Source organism: Oncorhynchus kisutch, linkage group LG15 (assembly GCF_002021735.2).
Source record: "Oncorhynchus kisutch isolate 150728-3 linkage group LG15, Okis_V2, whole genome shotgun sequence".
NCBI lineage: Eukaryota > Metazoa > Chordata > Actinopteri > Salmoniformes > Salmonidae > Oncorhynchus > Oncorhynchus kisutch.
The window spans coordinates 18,922,350-18,946,488 of NC_034188.2; the positions used below are offsets into that span (position 1 = coordinate 18,922,350).

General features: G+C 42.9%; 2 protein-coding genes across 5 annotated transcripts in view; one reads left to right on the plus strand and one right to left on the minus strand.

Annotated features, from left to right (window-relative positions):
* Nucleotides 1-328: 328 nt before the first annotated feature.
* fgf20b (fibroblast growth factor 20b) lies at nucleotides 329-3,560 on the minus strand. Its single transcript, XM_020503620.2, has 3 exons — nucleotides 2,845-3,560; nucleotides 2,389-2,492; nucleotides 329-1,799 (listed from the first exon to the last, which is right to left on the minus strand). Exons 1-3 carry the CDS (start codon nucleotides 3,134-3,136, stop codon nucleotides 1,554-1,556), a joined length of 642 nt encoding a protein of 213 aa, XP_020359209.1. The 5' UTR covers nucleotides 3,137-3,560; the 3' UTR covers nucleotides 329-1,553.
* Nucleotides 3,561-3,710: 150 nt separating this feature from the next.
* Nucleotides 3,711-24,139, plus strand: part of micu3b (mitochondrial calcium uptake family, member 3b) — a 69,787-nt gene continuing 49,358 nt past the window's right edge. The window contains exons 1-11 of one of the 4 annotated variants that reach the window (XM_020502070.2): nucleotides 4,110-4,398; nucleotides 5,981-6,128; nucleotides 10,625-10,656; nucleotides 11,289-11,367; nucleotides 13,359-13,406; nucleotides 13,511-13,593; nucleotides 13,690-13,761; nucleotides 15,611-15,652; nucleotides 19,738-19,830; nucleotides 20,703-20,794; nucleotides 21,428-21,599. In XM_020502070.2, the coding sequence (XP_020357659.1) occupies nucleotides 4,162-4,398; nucleotides 5,981-6,128; nucleotides 10,625-10,656; nucleotides 11,289-11,367; nucleotides 13,359-13,406; nucleotides 13,511-13,593; nucleotides 13,690-13,761; nucleotides 15,611-15,652; nucleotides 19,738-19,830; nucleotides 20,703-20,794; nucleotides 21,428-21,599 (1,098 nt within the window). In that variant the 5' untranslated portion in view covers nucleotides 4,110-4,161. Of the gene's footprint in view, nucleotides 4,399-5,980; nucleotides 6,129-10,624; nucleotides 10,657-11,288; nucleotides 11,368-13,358; nucleotides 13,407-13,510; nucleotides 13,594-13,689; nucleotides 13,762-15,610; nucleotides 15,653-19,737; nucleotides 19,831-20,702; nucleotides 20,795-21,427; nucleotides 21,600-24,139 lie in introns of all 4 variants that reach the window. The other 3 variants (XM_031789798.1, XM_020502071.2, XM_020502072.2) reach the window with 3 other exon arrangements.

The window sequence follows — 24,139 nt, forward strand, 5'->3', positions numbered from 1 at the left end:
TTCTGCAACTGTCAACAGAGCTTACTTAGCCCTTATCGCGCTGACCTCCAGTTTTATACAGCTGCCAAGCCGCTGAACAGACCAACGGTAAAGGTCATTTTTTATTTGGCCCTGGCCGTGTCATTGTGAGGCCGCTACGTGAGCAAGTTCCACAGAGTGACTTTGAAGTTTTTATGCATGCATGGGAACCTCGCTCTTGTCTCTCAACATAATGGCAATCATAAAAAGAACAACAATGATCTCGTAAATAGGTTTATATATTTGAACTCACCAAATTCAAAAGACAAAACTATAGACACCAATTCATTACGCCTCTTTAGAAAATGTGAACTTTTAAAACTGAGTTAAACTTTATTTTTTGTAATTTTTTTGTCAGTTGGTTCATCAAGAAAACCATAGAGGTAATAAACAGTGTGGTCCTCTTAGTTTCTGAACCCAAATGTTAAAACATTTACAATACATCATTAAATGTTCCAAACAGATATCAAAAAGACAAATCTAGTTCACTGACTTTAATAAGGATACACTGCACAGACTTTAAATGTGATGCGTACAGCAGAGGGCTTTTTGGGAAAAAAATCAGCAAATTACAGTTTTCCCCCCACATTATTTTAAGACAATCTCACAATGTGGCCCAAGCTAAGTGAGAAAACTGGTATCCTCAGATTAAAAGAAATATTATTTCTATATAGATATAATTTCTAGTGGTTTCTCTATACAGTACTGTATATTTAACTGCAAAAATATATTCTGAAATAAATAAATATATAACATAAATATATGTATCTAGAAATGAATAAATAATACATTTTGAAATGATATCCGTGGCAAATATATTTCTGCTCCTTTCAGCATGATCTAGTCACATGTAAAACGAGAAGAAAAACAGGCGAATTCCTTCAAAATCCTTCTTGAATGAACAGAGCCCCCCCAAATAAAAAACAAGGTTCTTTAACTGTATAGAATCCCATAGATTTTGCCATTCTAACAATAGATAATAGAACAGTTCTATCATTATGTTCTATCTCTATGTTTTATCTCTATGATTCCAACTAGATCCTCAGTCCAAAGACACTTCCTGAAATGTATTGGCACTCAAACAGAAGAGTGACCCTCCCTCCCTCCTGCATCAGCATCGCTTCCTCTGATCCTGTTCCTCTCCTATTCCACACGACAGCTACTCTCGGGGGTCAGTTGGCCCCTGGAACAAACAGCCTCCTCATGCCTTGGTGTACATGTTGACAATGTCAGACATTCTAGACTGTCTTGGTCACCGCTGAGAGCTGGCCCGTGCATTCTGAGGGGAGGCCCCTGGCTAGTACCTTTATCCCCAGTGTAGGCCTTCCCTGCTGGCTGGCTGGAGTTGGGGCCGCTGTAGGGCTGGGACTGGGGCTGGGGCCGGGGCTGCTAAGGGATTGGTTGGCTCCACTGTCTTAACACCGCCAGTCACACTGCCTGGCCTGCACACATCCCTGCTTCCCACAGCAGGAGGGTCTAGAGCTCAATACACAGCTATTCCTGATCTGATCTGGGACGGTGGGTGCAGGCCAGTCTCAGCTGTGGCCCAGAATCTCCTTGTACAGCTCCGGTACCCGGTCAGGGTCCACGGGCCTGGGCAGGAAGTGGGTGAACTTCTGGTGTCGCCTGGACTTTGTTCCATCCCGAGCCGTGCCGTCCTTGTTTAACGCCACAAAGTAGCGAGTCCCTTTGTCTCCGTGCTTGTAGAGGTTGGAGGAGTATGTGTTGTACCAGTTCTCCTCAAACTGCTCCCTGAAGACACACTCAGCGCTCAGCTTCTCCTGCAGGGTAGAAACCAAGTCAGATCAGATTATGATGTCAGATTCGTTGACAATAAATCAACGGTCTTACCAGAGCAAGGATACATTTGTGGTAAGGCTGCTTGGTTTGTTTTGTTTATTTGAATGCCCATTAGCTTTTGCCATAGCACAGCTATTCTTCCTGGGGTCCACACAAAATCATCAAACATGACAAGTAACAAAACACTGATCCACAAGAACAGTCACAGAAATGTAAAATACAATGCTATACAAACAATACAACTAAATAATAATGTGTGTGTAGATTGTGTGTTAGAGTATGATAGAGTGTGTGCGTATATTTGTGTGTGTCATTTCACAGTCCCTATTGTGGACAATGATAAGACCATAACTAGTGCAGAACTGGATCATTTATGGAAGAGTGACAGCAGAACTGGATCCTTTATGGCAGAGTGACAGCAATAGTCAAGGAAACCCATTAATGCCACCTGCTGGTATATTCTAATGTATATTGGACAACAAAAGACCCAGGGACCCTTCTACAACACATATGTAATGAGAGGTGGGACTAGAAACAGCAGAGAAACAGTAAATGAGTGTAATTACTTACAGAACCATAGAGCTCTCCCTTGTCATTCATCCCCAGGTAGAGAGCACTGTCCACTCCTCGAATGCTTATCAATCCAACAGCAATGCTTATGAATTCCAAAATACCTGGAGAAGAATAAATCCGTTGTTCCAGGTGTATTTCACCAGAGAAACCTTCTATCACAGATTGTGACACACTAGGATAGAGTATAGCCACATTTTCCCTATGGGACTTTCACATTACTTCCAGTGATAATTATTGAACAGATTATAACAGTTGCACTATTGCTTTAGGGCTAATATTGGCAACTGATGTTATGGTAGGAAACTGATCTTGTTACACAAATCAAAAATTATTATAACAATAACTTGTATTATAAAATAATTATAAAATATTTGGTAACATTTTTAACCATAAAATATGAAAGTAATATGTAATATGAGATCTGTAATAACACACTAATAACTTGATAATTACCGAATCTACTGTGGTCCTTTCTTGTCCCTTGCACAGTGCCACCAGGAAGTATTTCCAGATGAAATCCAGTTCTACAGTATAACTGCCTTCTCCGGAGAATCCCTTTTAAAAGTGTTAAATCTGCCGTGGCGCTCCGGGACAGGCTTTCCCCGGCACCAGGTACGAGGTGTTCTCCCTGACCCAGCAGTACCGCTGGACTCTCTCCAAGAGACGTCAGGAGAAAATGGGACCCGACGTGTCCTACACCATCAATGCCGTGCAAGAAGCTTCCAACTTCACCCAGAGCAGCCATCGCAGCAGAGTCCTCCCGTTCGTCAGAGTTGGAGCGAGTAAAGTTCAACAGAGAGATCCTGAGTGAGCGCTCTCGCGTCGACAGTTTCCAGATTGCTACTCTGTTGCCTATTGCATGTTTACGTTCGCGTCCGTTACTAAGCAAATGCTCTGTTGAACTGAAACGGATAAGTCCCTTTTTCACTTGACATGTAAACCTTGGGTAATTCGTTCCAAATTATGACCCTACCGCTTGATGTCTTCATCAGTTGAGTTAAGATAATGTTGTTCAATTCTGGTAGTTCCCACGCTCACGAAGGGTTGAAAAATTGTGAAAACCAAATACAGTAGCAAGTCAGAACCTTTTACAGAGAGCTACCAGTGTATCCAACCCCTCTTTCTATGAGAGACACAAGACCACTGCTCTGCAGGTAAGGTAGGCTAGCTGTTGTAGGTTTGCGCACACAGTGCCTAAAGACGTGAGGCAGGTGCAAAATGACGGGGACTTTTAGTGGGCGGGGCTATCGTTCAGACTTGCCTTGGCAGAGATTTTTTTCTTCCTAAGGTATAAAATAAGACAGAGAGCGAGAGAGAGAGAGGGAGTTTGATCATGTATTTGGTTACACTGCAATATGTTGGCCATTGATTGTACTTTGCTACTTACCTATGGCAACGATAGTGACAGTCCTATCGCATTCTCACACTCATTAGTCTACTTCAGTTTGCACTGCACCAACCAGCAAGAGCAACTACCACAACCTAACAACACCGTGATGTGGTCAAAATACTTACACATGAAACAACACATACAACAGCCTATGTATTGAGCTATATAATCAATGCAATGTGATGCCTCTATTTTAAGGCATTGCCATATTAACCCGAAAAATTCTAAGAGAAACTTGGATTCTTGACTTAGAGCCGCTACAAGACTGGGAGCGCAAAACATTCAGGTAAAACGGGGTGAAACGTCACACGGATTATCTCGCGATGGAAAAGAACAGTTTGCCGCGATCTTCTGCTATGACACTTCAATGAACAACAGCCATGGCTGCCTTCCGTAGACTTATTTCCACATCGACTAATTTCTCATCTACCTCAGGGAGATTTGTATTTTGGAAACAAACACCGAAGAGAACTAAGACATTTAAACGTATTGCAACTGGAGTATGTATCGCCACCGGAGCTGGTTTCGCGAGTTATTACAATGTCCAAAATACACTGTCAAACCAAATCGATAATGGTTTACTTCTCGCATTACCAGAAGTATCTGCTACAGATAAGGTATTGTATAGCCTACTTGTCATGGCATGGGGCATTAGTATATAAAGCATGTATAATAAATATCATATATATCTGTCTATGTAAATGCCTAGCAGATAGCCTAATATTAATAATGCACGCAATAGGCTGCCAGTGAGTGACTCTGTAGCTACACGTTAACATGCCCACTCAACTCACAACGCGAGGCAGAGCTGAAAATACTATTATTTTCGGGTAAGATTCAAGATTGACGTTCCGTGATAGTAAAAAACCCATGGCATAAATAAAAAACGATCAAACAGGGATGCATTGTGTAGACAGAAACACACATGGCCATTTAATTTAAATGGACCAATGTGACTATTTGCCCCATTATAACAAGGGCGCTGTCCATGACATGGGGTGCTGAAATGTTTTGTACTGGTCTATTTCGTGAATATAGATTAAAATGACGTTACATAAATATAAAATACATATTAAGACCTCTTATAAAAATGTAAATTCTCTCTCTTTTTTGAATCTTTTTTTTTTATACAAGTGCCATGATTGCTATGTGAGAATAGGTGGAGGCAGTCTTCCTCGTCATAATATGCTTGTATAGGGCTATTTACATAGAGTGAGAAGACTTGGACATGTACAAGCAAACAGACAGGCAGTGACAATAATAATAGTGGAAACCAATAAGGCCCAGTGAGGCGTTGCTCTCACTCCCTCTGTTTAGTTGGCAGGTTTGTTTTAGGATGATCTGTGGGATCATTGCTGTAAAGCCTTCATTAGACTGTTGGATCAGTAAACCGTGCTGAAGTCACTGACCGAGGTCTAGTTTGCAACCCTCCTTTTACATTGTGTTCCTTTTTTAATACTTCCCAAATGCACCCTATTCCCTATATAGTGCACTATTTTTGACCAGGCTCTAGGGAATGGGGTGCCCTTTGGGGCATAGCCTTTGTCCCCACCCTCTTATCTAACTCTAGGGTGGTGAGGGTGGGAGTGGTGGTGACGGGACGTGGCTTGATGTAACCTTGACTGGGGGTTTGAGACACAGGAATCCAGGAACGTAGGAAACTGGACACGAGGACTTGGCGGAGGGGCTGACATTTGATGGTGGGGGTTTACCCAGAGGAGGAGGGGTGTGGGGGCAGGGGAGAGGGCGGGGAAGAAGGGGGGCACACATTCCCTGAGGTGTTTGCTGTGTGCCCAGTGGGCCTGGCACTCTGCCACCAGAGAGAGACGTCCACTCTGTCCTCGCCAGGCCAGGCAGGCCTGCCTCCTGATATCGCTGTTTTCTAAACATTTGTAGGAACGTTATCTGGTACACGCATGACAAAACATGGTGCCCATTTTTTGAAGTAAAACATGGGTTCTAGTTTTTAGCTCATAGGTTCTTCAAATTGGCTCATGTCCCCTGTAACTATTCTCCAAGTCAATGCTGTAAATGAGAATGTGTTCTTACACTAATGTTTGCCCATGAAAAAACATGTTGTTTTTAAAACTATTAATTGAAAACTTTTTCACACTTTGCTTAAAAACGTTAAATTATTTTGGATATATATATATGTGTGCGTGTGTGTTTGTGTGTGTGTATGTGTGTGTTTTGTTTCAGGCCAAGACATTTGATCTGGATGATGGGGATGTGTACATGTCGTCCCATGAGGCCAGGTTTCGGTTGTTCAGCTCAGTGGAATATGAGGGACAGCTCTATATGACCCCACTGAACTTCATTGAGTCTGTCACCATGGGTGAGCCTAAGAGTGAGTACTAACCAACAGGCACACACGCACGCACGCACGCACACACACACACACACACACACACACACACACACACACACACACACACGCACGCACGCACGCACGCACGCACGCACGCACGCACGCACGCACGCACACACACACATCTCAAACACCCACCACTTGTTGCTTCTCCTCATATAGTCGATAAATAGTCATCAAACTAAGATGTTGACATATGGTGCTGATTAAATAACAATCTTCAGCAGTTCTATTCTGTACTGTACAGATGATGATGGTAGAGTCCGAGGTGCCAATGTTGTTTGCTGGACACTCACACCAACACTCATTATGTAAAGGCCTTGTGAGTGACATAAAAATAACTGTGTGATTGGCTAGGAGTCAAGTAGATACAGATCTTTACTAGCAGCACCACTGTTACGTCTCATTTCTGTAGCAACAAACTCTGACGGACAGAAAAGCAGACAGACGGAGACAAAACAGCATGTCTCAAGTGATAGACATTCATGATGTCTGTGAATCATGATGATTTTAGTCACTACATTAGAAGCTGTTAAACACATGCTAAATTATCAGATATAAACTCACAGTATTGGGATTGAATAAAGATCTTGTCTCCTTCCCAAATGGCACCCTATTCCATAGATAGTGCACTGTGTAGGGAATAGGGTGCCATTTGGGAGATAGCCCTGTATTCTGGGGCCTGTTGATGTGGTGTGTCTTGGTTTCCCTGGCATGTAACGAGGGGTATAAATGGAGCACTAATGTGAATAGCACACATTGCGTCAGCCTTCTCTTCTCACTCTCTCTGATGGCTAATGTGTTACGAAATAGGGATAATGACGTTTTATGGTTTTATGCTGTGGTTGTAAAATCAGATAAGTTTTTTCCCTGACTGAGGATGTTTGGAAAAGTCTGGGATATAGGGCAATTATATATCACAGAATATTGTCATCATTTACATACAGTATTTCATGTGAAAATACCTTCTGCTTTGCGTTGCTGTTCAATTAAAATGATATCGCCAGAATCCCGTTTTCTAAAATTGTGGGAGCCTGTATGGTATTGTGGTAGCCTATATGGTATTGTGGTAGCCTATATGGTATTGTGGTAACCTATATGGTATTGTGGTAGCCTATATGGTATTGTGGTAGCCTATATGGTATTGTGGTAACCTATGTGGTATTGTGGTAACCTATATGGTATTGTGGTAACCTATATGGTATTGTGGTAACCTATATGGTATTGTGGTAGCCTATATGGTATTGTGGTAACCTATATGGTGTTGTGGTAACCTATATGGTGTTGTGGTAACCTATATGGTATTGTCGTAGCCTGTATGGTATTGTGGTAACCTATGTGGTATTGTGGTAACCTATATGGTATTGTGGTAACCTATGTGGTATTGTGGTAACCTATATGGTATTGTGGTAACCTATGTGGTATTGTGGTAACCTATATGGTATTGTGGTAGCCTGTATGGTATTGTGGTAGCCTATATGGTATTGTGGTAACCTATATGGTGTTGTGGTAACCTATATGGTGTTGTGGTAACCTATATGGTGTTGTGGTAACCTATATGGTATTGTGGTAACCTATGTGGTATTGTGGTAACCTATATGGTATTGTGGTAACATATATGGTATTGTGGTAGCCTGTATGGTATTGTGGTAACCTATTTGGTATTGTCGTAACCTGTATGGTATTGTGGTAACGTATATGGTATTGTGGTAACCTGTATGGTATTGTGGTAACCTATGTGGTATTGTCGTAGCCTGTATGGTATTGTGGTAGCCTATATGGTATTGTCGTAGCCTGTATGGTATTGTGGTAACCTATGTGGTATTGTCATAACCTATATGGTATTGTGGTAGCCTATATGGTATTGCCGTAGCCTGTATGGTATTGTGGTAGCGTATATGGTATTGTCGTAGCCGGTATGGTATTGTGGTAACCTATGTGGTATTGTGGTAACCTATGTGGTATTGTCATAACCTATATGGTATTGTGGTAGCCTATATGGTATTTTCGTAGCCTGTATGGTATTGTGGTAGCCTATATGGTATTGTCGTAGCCTATATGGTATTGTGGTAACCTATATGGTATTGTGGTAGCTGGTAGGGTATTGTGGTAACCTATGTGCTATTGTGGTAACCTATGTGGTATTGTGGTAACCTACAGTGGCTTCAGTCTGCTTTCCAACAGACACTGGGAGACAAATTCAGCTTTCAGCAGGACAATAACCTAAAACACAAGGCCAAATATACACCGGAGTTGCTTACCAAGATAATATTGAATGTTCCTGAGTGGCGTAGTTATAGTTTGGATTTAAATTGGCTTGAAAATCTAAGGCAGGACTTGAAAATGGCTGTCTAGCAATGATCAACAATCAACTTGACGATTGAAGAATTTAAAAAATAATAATAGGCACATTTTGTACAATCCAGCTGTATAAAGCTCTTAGAGACTTACCCAGAAAGACTCACAACTGTAATCACAGCCAAAGGTGCTTCTAAAAGTTTTGACTCAGGGGCGTGAATACGTTTGTAAATGAGATATTTCTGTGTTTCATTTTCAATAAATTTGCAAAAAAATTCTTTGTCATTATGGGGTATTGTGTGTAGATGTGTGAGAGAAAAAAATCTATTTAATCCACTTTGATGTCAGGCTGTAACACAACAAAAGGTGGAATAAGTCAAGGGGTATGAATACTCTCTAAAGGCACTGTATATGGTACTGTGTGAGCCTATGTGGGTGGTTTCAAACTTGTTCCCATGACAAAAAGGAGCATCTCAGGTATTTCAGAGAAATTGCCTGTTTGCTTAGAACAGTGTTGGTTTTAATTCTGCCAAGGTAAATGGTCACTCTTTTCTAGTGATTTTAATGATTTTCTCTCTTCAAAGAATGAGCCAGCCAGCCAGCCAAATAAGCCCTGACCCAATGTATTCCTATACTGAGGCTAAAATGTCTGTTGGGAAAGGCACCAGTATAACTCTGGTCCCCATTGTTAGAGACTGATGTATGTCTAATGAAAGAGTTCATAGTCTGTGTTGATGTGTCTGTTTTACAGGACATAGCTAGCATTGCTACACATAGTTTTCTCAGTGTTTTTTCATCAACATTTTAGTCAAAACCGCAAAGATCTTCTGCTGAACAAATATATATACGCAAGTTACAATTTCTGAGTTACAATTCAAATAAGGAAATCAGTCAATTGAAATACATTCATTAGGCCCTAATCTATGGATTTCACATGACTGGGCAGGGGCACAGTCATTAGTGGGCCTGGGAGGGCATGGGCCCACCCACTTGGGAGCCAAGCCCACCCACTGGGGAGCCAAGCCCAACCACTGGGGAGCCAGGCCCAGCCAATCAGAATGAGTTTTTCTCCACAAAACGACAGAAACACTCCTCAGTTTCATCAGCTCATCAGCTCCGGTAGGCTGGTCTCCGAAGATCTCACAGGTGAAGAAGCCAGATTTGGAGGTTCTGGACTGGCGTGGTTACACGTGGTCTGCGGTTGTGAGGCTGGTTGGACGTACTGCCAAATTCTCTAAAATGACGTTGGAGGCGGCTTATGGTAGAGAAAATAACATTAAATTATCTGGAAACAGCTTTGGTCGACATTCCTGCTGTCAGCATGCCAATTGCACGCTCCCTAAAAACTTGAGTCATCTGTGGCATTGCCAATCTGTGGCATCTATGCATTGTGTTGTGTGACAAAACTGCACATTTTGATCATGCTGTTTAATCAGCTTCTTGATATGCCAATCCTGTCAAGTGGATTATTTTGGCAAAGGTGAAAAGCTCACTAACAGGGATGTAAACACATTTTTGCACAGAAATAAGCTTTTTGTTCATATGAAAAATGTCTGGGAAATATTATTTGAGGTCATAAAATATGGGACCAACATATGTTGCATTTATATTTTTGTTCAGTGTATTTTTACTGGACCACTGTGCTATGAAACCCCTGGGTCACTCTAATCTTTATACATTTCAGGCCTTGGTGTGAATGTGAATGAACTTTTCAGGGGACTAAATGCACAAATTGAGGATTTCCCCTTCCTCTTATATTTGCTTGTCCACCCAGACACCTCCGTTTGGTGGGAGAGCTCTACAAAGCAAAGGGTCATCATAACTGCTTCCTCCATCAGAAACAGACCTTAAAGTTATTGTCACTGTTATCATCCCTCTGGGGTGGTAGGGCCATGTGAATCACCTAGCCTGGTGTTTTTATGAAGCCAACGCCTTATCTTATGGCCAAGGACCTTTTTATTGGGTATTGGAATGCGTTCCTGGAGATATGGCACTCATGTTTCAGTACAGCCCTGAGTCCAGCTGTCCTTTCTTACACATAGCCACTTGTTTTTCCACCATAAAGTGCATTATAGGCTTGTTCATAGCATATTGTGCGAATAATTGTAATTTTTTTCACCATGAATAATACTGATCAGTTAATTTATTCTGAACAATACTTTCTTTTTTCTTTTTAGAAAAGAGGATTTGGAAGTCTCTAACAAAACAGGTGGGAGGTTTGTGATTACAGCACTGCATACATTGACAAGTGTGAAAATGTATTTGAAATAGATCCCTGCTTTTCTCTTCTAAGAGAATAATCGATGTACACTGAGTGTACAAAACATTAGGAACACCTTCCTAATATTGAGTTGCACCCCCTTTTGCCCTCCAAACAGCCTCAATTTGTTGGGGCATGGACTCTACAAGGTGTCAAAAACGTTACACAGGGATGCTGGCCCAGGTTGACTTCAATGCTTCCCACAGTTGTGTCAAGTTGGCTGGATGTCCTTTGGGTGGTGGACCATTCTTGATACACACAGGAAACTGTTGAGCGTGAAAAACCCAGCAGCGTTGCAGTTCTTGACACAGACCAGTGCACCTGTCACCTACTACCATACCCCGTTCAAAGGCACTTCAATCTTTTGTCTTGCCCATTCACCCTCTGAATGGCACACATTCACAATCCATGTCTCAATTGTCTCAAGGCTTAAAAATGATTCTTCATAGTGTCACCTCCCCTTCATCTACCATGGAAAAGGGTGTTCCTAATCTTACACTCAGTGCATAATAATGAATTATTCATGTTTGTGTACTGATTCTTCAAAGAGTAAACACTGTGATTTTCTTCCATTGTTGAAGGAGTTGGAACAGATGCTGGCAGACACCCCTCCTGTTTTTAAAGGATCATCCAATTTATTCAGGAACCTACGTCACCGAGGTAAGACTCCTTAACTCTCTCTATCATCAAGAATATGGCCAGTGGAATGTTTGCAGGTTCCATATACCAAATCAATCGAGAACAGAGTACAGGCAGTAAACACCATCTTATCTTTCCATCAATCAGTGATGTTGTCATTTGCTCTCAGGTAACCTTAGATACAAGGGTGAAGCAAATCTACCCTATATAGGATGTACCATTGATTAGCGATACCGTTACCAGTTATAATAAACTACATCCCTGTACTGAGAATGAGATGTGCTTGTATTTTCAAAATAGTGTAGCGATCCTTGAAATATGAGCCACGTTACGATTCCCATCAAGTAGATTAAATTTATTGCTGCAATGCATAGTGTTTGCCTTTTACACAAGAGACCCGGGTTCGCTTCCCACTCCCTCGATTCGCTACAATATTGACAAGCTGAGGAATGGAGGTAATTGTAAATGTTCTTCAATGTTGTTATTTTCATGGAAACATGGTTCAAGTAACCTGTTCTCATTGCTCCCTGAAGAAGTGAACATCACTCCCTGCGTTTCAAACCCTGTGTTTGGTGTATAAGTTCTCCCCGCTCTCTCCTCTGTTGCTTTAGCTAAGTGCCAACGCTGGGATCTGGGGCTTTTAATCCTGCTGTTAAACATGGCGGTTTTGCCGAGAAAAAAAGGATTGGATTGATCAGCGAACAAAGCCTTGCTTTGAGAATGAGAGGTGCTGTTTGAACCCGGTTCTGTTGAGACACGTCCCACTGGCTGCCTCCTGATCACCATGGACATGATGAATCCTAAGAATGGAGTAGGATTACATCTCCGGTTCTGCCACTCTATACGAAGTGTTTCTGAGGAATTATTTCTATTGTCTGACAACATCTTCTTGAGCTCAGAGGTTGGAAGGGTTGGGGATTGGGGAGGGAAGGGGAGGGTTGGAGAGGGGAGGGAAGGGGAGGGTTGGAGAGGGGAGGGAATGTTTCTCTCTCCCTGAGTGAAGGTGTGTGTGGTATTGGTGAGACATGGCTGGAATCTTAAAGATTTTTTCTCTCCAACCTATTTAACCCTTAAAAAGTCAGAGAACTTTAGTCATTTTAAGGCCCTATACATTTTCAACAGAGAAGTTCTCGAGCAGATCAGTGACTCATGTTGGGATGCACCATTTCATTGGGACTTTTCAACAGAAACTCTCTATCGGCATCCAGTACTTCCCCACCGCATTCAACTATCCAAACGCAGACAAACATCAGATATCTGCAGAACTTTTATATGACAAGGAGTATCAGAAATATAAAGAAAGAGGATTTTATTGGATGCACTACCATAGTCCATTCATAGTATTTTTTCCTCCCTAGTGTCCTTTTTTGGGGGGAAATCTCCCTGGAGCAAAGGCCATACCTGAATCCTTTTCCCATAACACCCAGAGCTGTCTGTGCTTTAGTCACTGTCTTCTCCTGCAAACAAACGCATGGGAATGCTTTCAGAGGCAGCAAGACAACCCTCCTCAGTCTACTGAGCTGGACCCTGACAGTTACTCTTCTCTTCTTCTCGCAGTCACACAACAAAGGGAGTTCTAGAACACAAAAAGGAACAGGAAGCCGAATCAGGCATCCACAAGCAGTGACAGATCACTGGAGAATGTTTTAAACCTTGTTATCCAAACAGAGGACGCACCGAAGCCAGCACTGGGGCTTCATTTTGTTTGGGGTTGTGTCCAGATAGGTCACTTACGCTGTAAAGCCTCTGTTTGTGTGATGAGAACACCAACCATGAATTAAGAGGCACCTTTCTAAGATGTTATCAATATGAAAGAGAAGATTAGCTGTTGTCTAAAGGTGTTGCACTGTTTCGTGGGGTGTTTCATGCATGTGAGGAGTTAGGGCAGGACTTTGAAAAACTCTATATAACTCAAGTAAACTGCTAGACTAATGTTCAATTATTTTAAGAACTTTCTATATACATTTATGACAGTCAAGATTAAAGCCAAACATTTGTATTTTTGTTTCCAGGCATCATCGGTTACACAGAGTATCTATTCCTGCTCTGCATTTTGACAAGTAAGTATGTTTGATTAGATATTTGATTTAAAAAAGAAAACATACGTAAGATGTTAGTTTGAACGTGGTTTCTTGTCTTATCTCTTTTCTCGGTCCTTTCCCAGAACCTCATGCTGGCTTTAAGATAGCTTTCAACATGTTTGATGCAGATGGAAACAAAATGGTGGACAAACGGGAGTTCTTGGTGGTATGTAATTATCTTAAGGTTAAATGAGAAGGATGGTTCCTTTGGTTAGTGAAGGAAGTCTGAATAACATTGGAACATCTTCTGTCTTCTAACCAGCTTGAGGAAATCTTCCGTAAGAAAAAGGATAGAAAAGAAGCAGATGATGGTGCTCCAAGGTCTGACAAGCTGGTAAGGAGAGGCATTTCTTTCTGGAATATTCTCCGCATTTAGGCCATGCATTCATTCTAGGTATTAATTCCTGTAAAGTTCAGTTAGATAGAAATTACGAAGAGCAATGTTTCCCCATTATACATTTAAAGTTTGGAACAATAAAATTGTCCTGCAGGAAGTATGGAAGTCAGGGAGAAAGTGTTTGAGCTGTAGACTGTTGAAAGACATTATGGTGAATGTGGTAGACTGTAGACAGACCGCATGGTGGATGTGGTAGACTGTAGACAGATATTATGGTGGATGTGGTAGACTGTAGACAGTCGGTATGTTGGATGTGGTAGACTGTAGACAGACCGCATGGTGGATGTGGTAGACTGTTGACAGACATTATGGTGGATGTGGTAGACTGTAGACAGACAGTATGGTGGATGTGGTAGACTGTAGACAGACATGGTTAATGTGGTAGGCTGTAGGTAGACAGTATGGTGGATGTAACACCAGGATTTGATCACAATGATAAGACAGACTATCTGAGTGAGGTCCTATCACATCAACAGTACAACAGGATTAGTCTTATTCAGTGAACCAATGAAAGGAGTGTACATTTTTGGAAATGTTTACATTCAAATTAATGTAAAGTCTTTAGATTGATAGACTCTGAAATGTTTTGTGATAGTGTCCTGTATTGTTGAAGACTCCTTTGAACAATGGACAGTCTTCCCTGCATGTTCTAACATAGTTCTATTTCTACTCCATATCTCTAAAATGGTTCTATCTCTACCCTATCTCTAACATGGTTCTATCTCTACCCTTTCCCTAACATGGTTTTATCTCTACTCTATCTCTAACATGGTTCTATCTCTACCCTATCTCTAACATGGTTCTCTCTCTACCCTATCTCTAACATGGTTCTATCTCTAACATGGTTCTATCTCTACCCTCTCTAACATGGTTCTTTCTCTACCCTATCTCTAAAATGGTTGTATCTATACTCTATCTCTAACATGGTTCTATCTCTACCCTTTCCCTAACATGGTTTTATCTCTACTCTATCTCTAACATGGTTCTATCTCTAACATGGTTCTATCTCTACCCTATCTCTAACATGGTTCTAACTCTACCCTTTCCCTAACATGGTTGTATCTCTACTCTATCTCTAAAATGGTTCTATCTCTAACATGGTTCTATCTCTACCCTATCTCTAACATGGTTCTATCTCTACCCTTTCTAACATGGTTCTCTCTCTACCCTATCTCTAAAATGGTTGTATCTATACTATATCTCTAACATGGTTCTATCTCTACCCTATGTCTAACATGGTTCTACCTCTACCCTCTCTAACATGGTTCTATCTCTACCCTGTCTCTAACATGGTTCTATCTCTATCCTTTCTCTAACATGGTTCTATCTCTACCCTATCTCTAACATGGTTATATCTCTACCCTATCTCTAACATGGTTATATCTCTATCCTTTCTCTAACATGGTTCTATCTCTACCATATCTCTAACATGGTTATATCTCTACCCTATCTCTAACATGGTTTTATCTCTAGCCTATCTCTAACATGGTTCTATCTCTACCCTGTCTCTAACATGGTTCTATCTCTATCCTATCTCTAACATGGTTCTATCTCTACCCTATCTCTAACATGGTTATATCTCTACCCTATCTCTAACATGGTTATATCTCTACCATATCTCTAACATGGTTATATCTCTACCCTATCTCTAACATGGTTCTATCTCTACCCTATGTCTAACATGGTTCTACCTCTACCCTCTCTAACATGGTTCCATCTCTACCCTGTCTCTAACATGGTTCTATATCTTGCATGCCCGCATCCATCTTTCCCTTGCATTTTATAGAACTTACAACTGTATGGGAACCGGGAGTCCCGTGCACAGAGAGTATGTATTCTCCCTCTCACCAGAATATCTGCACTTTCTGTTATGTGTTTTCTTCTTGGCTAGCCTGTTGCATGTGGCCTATTTTGCTTATGAAAAATGTAAGGAATCTACTTTAGTAACTTAGCCAAGTGAGCTAATGGGCATGAAAACCACGGAAGCCATTCCATGCTAAATGCATTGATGGTATTACTGTATCTTGGCCTTCTCATGTGCAAGGTTAGCAGAGCGTCATGCGAGCTGCGAGGTAGCCAGGACAATGCAGCCGTAATGGGTCCAGTCCAAACTCTGGCTGTGCCGCTGGACTGCCACAGCAGAGCAGATGATTTATGTACTGGCCTGCTGTCTGTCAGAGTGGCTGGCTGAGCGATGGGTTCCTTTTCAAAAGGCCCTTATCTGAAGACTGACAGCATTCCTCCCGGACCCCCATGTTTTATTTTTACAGTTTCTTAAAAAGGGGTATTTGGTCTCGGGTTACCTTTTGTGGTGGGCTTGACCATGCTGATCGGCGTGCCAGTCAGTGAGAGCTATAGAGCTAGTACTGCTAGAATGAATGTCTCAACACAGACACATAGAAAAGGGTGCTGCTGCAGCTAGCAAGAAGAAAACCCGTGCTTTTGAGATGGTTGTTTTAAGAGCTGTTGGGTTAAGGTGTGTCTTGGTTTTGATTTGTTCTGCATCACTCAAGGTATCCTCTCAGAGAATGGTTCAAAAGGCAAATCTTTTCAAACTCTACATGACAGGCATGTCTTGAAGCCTGCGGTTGGGCTTTCCCCACCCGTGTATTCTAATTACAAACGTTTCATACTCTTTTAATGGGCCGAGATGGAGAGAGGCTAGCGGTACATTAAAGACTTAGTAATTAGCTCTGGGATCAAGTCATGAATCTCCCTCTGGTGAAGAGCGATGAAGCGCAGAGGAAGATATGTTCTATCAGCTGTCTCAACTGTCTCGTTCCCCTGCCAGGCATGGAAAAAGAACAAGATAAATAAATATTATGAAATGAAGCAAGACTCATTTTGAGGACATGTGTTAGAGGATCTGGCCCTCACTGGTTGGCTGTTCGTGGTGCCTTTGAACAAGGCGATGTCGAGACATGAGAGACATCGAGAACCAGGGCAGAAAGGATGAGGTAAAAAAAATCTGCACTTGTCAACAGAGTGTTTTGCTCACCTGTGGGTGGAGGCAGAAGTTGGCCCTGGAAAACTGTTTCACTGGGAATATTTGTTTCAAGGAAAGTCCTGGAGCTAAAACCTGATTGAATGGTGAACACTCCTACAGTTGAAGTCGGAAGTTTACATACACTTAGGTTGGAGTCATTAAAACTTGTTTTTCAATCAATCCACAAATTTCTTGTTAACAAACTATGGTTTTGGCAAGTCGGTTAGGACATCTACTTTGTATTACACAAGTAATTTTTCCAACAATTGTTTAGACAGATGATTTCACTTATAATTCACTGCATCACAATTCCAGTGGGTCAGAAGTTTACATACACTAAGTTGACAGTGCCTTTAAACAGCTTGAAATATTCCAGAAAATTATGTCATGGCTTTAGAAGCTTCTGATAGGCTAATTGACATCATTTGAGTCAATTGGAGGTGTACCTGTGGATGTATTTCAAGGCCTACCTTCAAACTCAGCGCCTCTTTGCTTGACATCATGGGAAAATCAAAAGAAATCAGCCAAGACCTCAGAAAAATCAATGTAGAACTCCACAAGTCTGGTTCATCCTTCGGAGCAATTTCCAAACTCCTGAAAGTACCACGTTCATCTGTACAAACAATTGTACGCAAGTATAAACACCATGGGACCACGCAGCCGTCATACCGCTGAGGAAGGAGACGTGTTCTGTGTCATAGAGTTGAGCGTACTTGGTGTGAAAAGTGCAAATCAATCCCAGAACAACAGCAAAGGACCTTTTGTTGAGGAAACAGGTACAAAAGTATCTATATCGACAGTAAAACAGGTCCTATATCGACATAACCTGAAAGGCTGCTCAGCAAGGAAGAGGCCACTGCTTCAAAACCACCATAAAAAAGCCAGAATACGGTTTGCAACTGCACATGGGGACAAAGATCATACTTTTTGGAGAAATGTCTACTGGTCTGATGAAACAAATAGAACTGTTTGGCCATAATGACCATTGTTATGTTTGGAGGAAAAAGGGTGACGCTTGCAAGCCCGAATAACACCATCCCAACCGTGAAGCACGGGGGTGGCAGCATCATGATGTGGGGGTGCTTTGCTGCTGGAGGGACTGGTGCAATTCACAAAATAGATGTCACCATGAGGAGGAAAATTATGTGGATATATTGAAGCAAAACAGCTCAAGACGTCAGTCAGGAAGTTAAAGCTTGGTCGCAAATGGGTCTTCCAAATGGACAATGACCCCAAGCATACTTCCAAAGTTGTGGCGAAATGGCTTAAGGACAGCAAAGTCAAGGTATTGGAGTGGCCATCACAAAGCACTAACCTCAATCCCGTAGAAAAAGTGTGGGCAGAACTGAAAAAGTGTGTGCGAGCAAGGAGGCCTACAAACCTGACTCAGTTACACCAGCTCTGTCAGGAGGAATGGGCCAAAATTCACCCAACTTATTGTGGGAAGCGTGTGGAAGGCTACCTGAACCGTTTGACCCAAGTTAAACAATTTAAAGGCAATGCTACCAAATACTAATTGAGTGTATGTAAACTTCTGACCCACTGAGAATGTGATGTGAAGAAATAAAAGCTGAAATAAATCATTCTCTCTACTATTATTCTGACATTTCACATTCTTAAAATAAAGTGGTGATCCTAATCTGACCTAAAACAGGGAATTTTTCCTTGGATTAAATGTCAGGAATTGTGAAAAACTGAATTTAAATGTATTTGGCTAAGGTGTGTGTAAACATCCGACTTCAACTGTACATGTAATGTTATCATTCATATAACTAGTATTACTAGTACTGTTACCAAAGAGTAATAATGCTAGACTCTCCATTATTATATCAATAGGACTGCAGGAGTAAAGGAATTCACTGTTGCATGACCTTACTGAGTGAGAGTTGGTCACACTGGTGAGAAGCCGCCTTGTTTGTTTGATGTCACACTAGTCCAGACATAACATTCACTTGGATGAAAAAGACACTGACTTCCACAGACACTTTGGGATGCTGTATTTGAAAGAATCATTGTATTCTTGAAATGTATTGGATGGTTTCAATTGCCCATGATTATACAAGAGTGGCAACATTTTCTCATTGATAGGGTGTAACCTGCCTCCACCTCTGGGACATGGTAGGGTGGGCCACTATCAACTACAATGAACAAAGAGAGATATCATTCCAAAATGTTTATTTAATCACAATCTGATCCCATTTCACAAGTGTGGATGAAAAGTACAGCGTAACCTGCATTCAGCTCGCAGCTATGTTCAAGCAGCTATGTTCAAGCAGCTATGTTCAAGCAGCTATGTTCAAGCAGCTATGTTCAAGCAGCTATGTTCAAGCAGCTATGTTCAAGCAGCTATGTTCAAACGATGATGTATTCAGATTGAGTGGATTCAGTTACACTGTAAACCTGTCATGAATTCACCCTTCACGCCCTGTGTGTCTCGGACATATGCAGCTGTCTTGGCTGAATTCCTCGCCAGAAGGCTGCATGCCCCAGTGCAGAGCAGAGCTCACAGCTTTATGGATGGGGTGTTTCAGTCTTTCACAGACTTCCTAGATATGTGGTTACTATACCGACAGTGAGGACTTCTCAGCACTCATGTCCTGTCTAAGACTGCCTGGCTGGGTGGTTGGATGTCAGAGAGTTATTTTACTGTTGTCACTGCAAGGAGGAGTTCAGTAGTGTCAATCAGTTCAAATCAGTTGGCTATTTGAAAGATACTCTGTCTGCCTGTCTGTCGGTCGGTCTGTTTGTCTATTCATCTGTCTGTTTCTAGTTCTGTCTGTCCGTCCTTCTGTCCATCTCTACTTCTGTCTGTCCATCAGTCTGTTTGCCTGTTTTTGTGTGTGTTTAATGCTAATGCCTGATGCTAATGCTGTTAATATCTGCCAGATGTGCTCTGTCGTCATCTAACAGCTCTACCACCATCACAGGTCCTTAGAAAAGAGGCCCAGCAGTTAGAGCCCCGGGGCATGTGGGATGCTCTGAGAAAGGGGGCAAGCCAAGCTCTCTTTTCTGACCTGGAGGTAGCTACACAAGTCTTGTTTTCAGATGTGTCCCTTTCCTATTTAACCTGTAGATGTTTACGGGTTCTCTTGATTAGGTCTGTGTAATGTTGTGTCTTAAATGTCACATGATATGGATCATGCTTAATATATTGATTTATTTTTGTTATTGATGATAAACTATGTTGTTGGCCCCTAGTTTGGTTGATGACTCTGATATGGCTCAGTACCATGTGTAACATGACTCTGATATGGCTCAGTACCGTGTGTAACATGACTCTGATATGGCTCAGTACCGTGTGTAACATGACTCTGATATGGCTCAGTACCGTGTGTAACATGACTCTGATATGGCTCAGTACCGTGTGTAACATGACTCTGATATGGCTCAGTACCGTGTGTAACATGACTCTGATATGGCTCAGTACCGTGTGTAACATGACTCTGATATGGCTCAGTACCATGTGTAACATGACTCTGATATGGCTCAGTACCATGTGTAACATGACTCTGATATGGCTCAGTACCGTGTGTAACTGTCAGGAGGAGGGAAAATGCTGGAAGTTCAACGTTGGTCTCCCTGTGTTTCCTAGCCACATATGAACCATTAACATAGTCAATTGTAAAATGACTGAAGTGTGCTACATTTACACATTGATATTAGACAATGAAGGGAGCATAAAAGCATTTGCCTGCATTTGTGTTGTTCAAGAGCTCTGTATGTGGCACTTGGCTGCATGTTTCTACGTACAAGCATGTGTGTGTTTGTGTGAGTCAAATGTATTTTGGTTGGGTCCTTGTGGATAAATGGTCCTCGTGGTCGGCCATAAGTGGTCCATTTCTTTATGAGGAATGGAAGTCAGACTAAATCACACATTTGTTTTCCCTCCCAGAATATAGATGAAAATATGACCGACACGACCCTGCTGGTTCATTTCTTCGGGAAAAAGGGAAAGGCAGAGTTGGGCTTCGATGATTTTTACAGGCAAGTAGGGAAATGTACAAAAACTCCAACTTACATCTTGCATTTGCAGTGTCAGATATATATATAATTTGGAACAAAGTACTGAGTAAGGGTCTCAATACTTTCCGAATGCTTTCCAAATGTGCGATGTATATAATGTACAATACACAATTGTAATTTCTACTAATTATAGAATAATTTGCACATTTGAATTAATCATACTCATCCTAACTCATTGTGGTAGCTATAGTCAGGTACCCAGTCCAGTGTCCCTTCTCTCTGTACTGTATGTGAGTTGGTGGTGGCATTACCTATTACCAGTGCTTCTATCTCCCTCTTCACTTCTGTCTCCCTCTCCATCTCTCTGTCTCCCTCTTCACCTCGCTGTCTCCCACTGCTCTCTGTCTCCCTCTTCACTCCCCACTGTCTCCCTCTCCAACTCTGTCTCCCTCATCACCTCGCTATCTCCCTATCCACTCCTCTGTCTCCTTCTCCACCCCTCTGTTTCCCTCTGTTTCCCTCTCTATCTCCCTCTTCACTCCTCTCTGCCTCCCTCTCCTCACTGTCTCCCTCTTCACCCCTCTCTTTCTCCCTCTCCACCCTTCTCTGTCTCCCTCTTCAACCTTCTCTGTTTCCCTCTCCACCCCTCCCCAGATTCATGGACAACTTGCAGACAGAGGTGCTTGAGATTGAGTTCCTGTCCTATTCCAAAGGCCTGCCTATCATCAGTGAGGAGGACTTTGCCCACATCCTGTTGCGTTTCACCAACGTAGACGACATTGCAGGTTACCTGGACAATGTGCGCAAGAGCATTACAGATGAGAAGGTGATTGTGGAGCGCTTGCAATGTAGTCTTTGCCTTATGCTAACACACTCAAACACCCTAAGGCTCCCCCTCACCTCAAACTACCTCCATCCTCCATCCCCCCTCACCTCAAATGAACTCCATCCCCCTTCACCTCAAACTACCTCCATCCCCCTCACCTCAAATTAATTCCATCTCCCGTCACCACAAATGACCTCCACACACCCTTCACCTCAAACTACCTCGATCCCCCCTCAGCTCAAACTACTCCATCTACCTCTATCTCCCACCTCAAACTACCTCCATCTCCTCTCACCTCAAACTACCTCCATTTCCCCTTACCTCAAACTACCTCCATCTCTCCTCACCTCAAACTACCTCCATCTCTCCTCACCTCAAATGACCTCCATCCCCCTTCACCTCAAACTACCTCCATCCCCCCTCACCTCAAACTACCTCCATCCCCCTTCACCTCTAACTACCTCCATCCCCCCTCACCTCAAATTAACTCCATCTCCCCTCACCACAAATGACCTCCACACCCCCTTCACCTCAAACTACCTCGATCCCCCCTCACCTCAAACTACTCCATCTACCTCTATCTCCCACCTCAAACTACCTCCATCTCCTCTCACCTCAAACTACCTCCATCTCACCTCAAACTACCTCCATTTCCCCTTACCTCAAACTACCTCCATCCCCACTCACCTCAATCTACCTCCATCTCACCTCAAACTACATCTATCCCCCCTCACCTAAAACTACCTCCATCCCCACTCACCTCAATCTACCTCCATCTCACCTCAAACTACATCTATCCCACCTCACCTAAAACGACCTCCATCCCCGCTCACCTCAAACTACCTCCATCTCACCTCAATCTACCTCCATCTCACCTCAAACGACATCTATCCCCCCTCACCTAAAACTACCTCCATCCCCGCTCACCTCAATCTACCTCCATCTCACCTCAAACTACATCTATCCCCCCTCACCTGAAACTACCTCCATCCCCGCTCACCTCACACTACCTCCACCCCCCTCACCTAAAACTACCTCCATCCCCACTCACCTCAATCTACCTCCATCTCACCTCAAACTACCTCCATCCCCCCTCACCTAAACCTACCTCCATCCCCGCTCACCTCAATCTACCTCCATCTCACCTCAAACTACATCTATCCCCCCTCACCTAAAACTACCTCCATCCCCCCTCACCTTAAACTACCTCCATCCCCCCTCACCTAAAACTACCTCCATATCTCATCTCAAACTACCTCCGTCTCCCCTCACCTTAAACTACCTCCATCCCCCCCTCACCTCAAACTATCTCCATCTCCGCTCACCTCAAACTACCTCCATCTCCCCTCACCTCAAACTACCTCCATTTCACCTCAATCTACCTCCATCCCCTCACCTCAAACTACCTCCATATCACCTCAATCTACCTCTATCCCCCTCACCTCAAACTACCTCCATATCACCTCGATCTACCTCCATCCCCCCTCACCTCAAACTACCTCTATATCACCTCAATCTACCTCCATCCCCCTCACCTCAATCTACCTCCATCCCCCTCACCTCAAACTACCTCCATATCACCTCAAACTACATCTATCCCCCCTCACCTAAAACTACCTCCATCCCCGCTCACCTCAAACTACATCCATCTCACCTCAAACTACCTCCATCTCCCCTCACCTGAAAATAGTTCCATCTCACCTCAAACTACATCCACCCCCCCCCTCACCTCAAACTACCTTCATCTCACCTCAAACTACCTCCATCCCCCTCACCTAAAACTACATTCATCTCCCCTCACCTCAAACTACCGCCATTTACCTCCATCTCCCCTCACCTTAAACTACCTCCATCCCCCCTCACCTCAAACTACCTCCATCTACCTCCATCTCACCTCAAACTACCTCCATCCCCGCTCAACTCAATCTACCTCCATCTCACCTCAAACTACCTCCATCCCCGCTCAACTCAATCTACCTCCATCTCACCTCAAACTACATCTATCCCCCCTCACCTAAAACTACCTCCATCCCCGCTCACCTCAAACTACCTCCATCTCACCTCAAACTACCTCCATCTCCCCTCACCTCAAAATAGTTCCATCTCACCTCAAACTACATCCATCCCCCCTCACCTCAAACTACCTCCATCTCACCTCAAACTACCTCCATCCCCCTCACCTAAAACTACCTTCATCTCCCCTCACCTCAAACTACCGCCATTTACCTCCATCTCCCCTCACCTTAAACTACCTCCATCCCCCCTCACCTCAAACTACCTCCATCTACCTCCATCTCACCTCAAACTACCTCCATCCCCGCTCAACTCAATCTACCTCCATCTCACCTCAAACTACATCTATCCCCCCTCACCTAAAACTACCTCCATCCCCGCTCACCTCAAACTACCTCCATCTCACCTCAATCTACCTCCATCTCACCTCAAACTACATCTATCCCCCCTCACCTAAAACTACCTCCATCCCCACTCACCTCAATCTACCTCCATCTCACCTCAAACTACATCTATCCCACCTCACC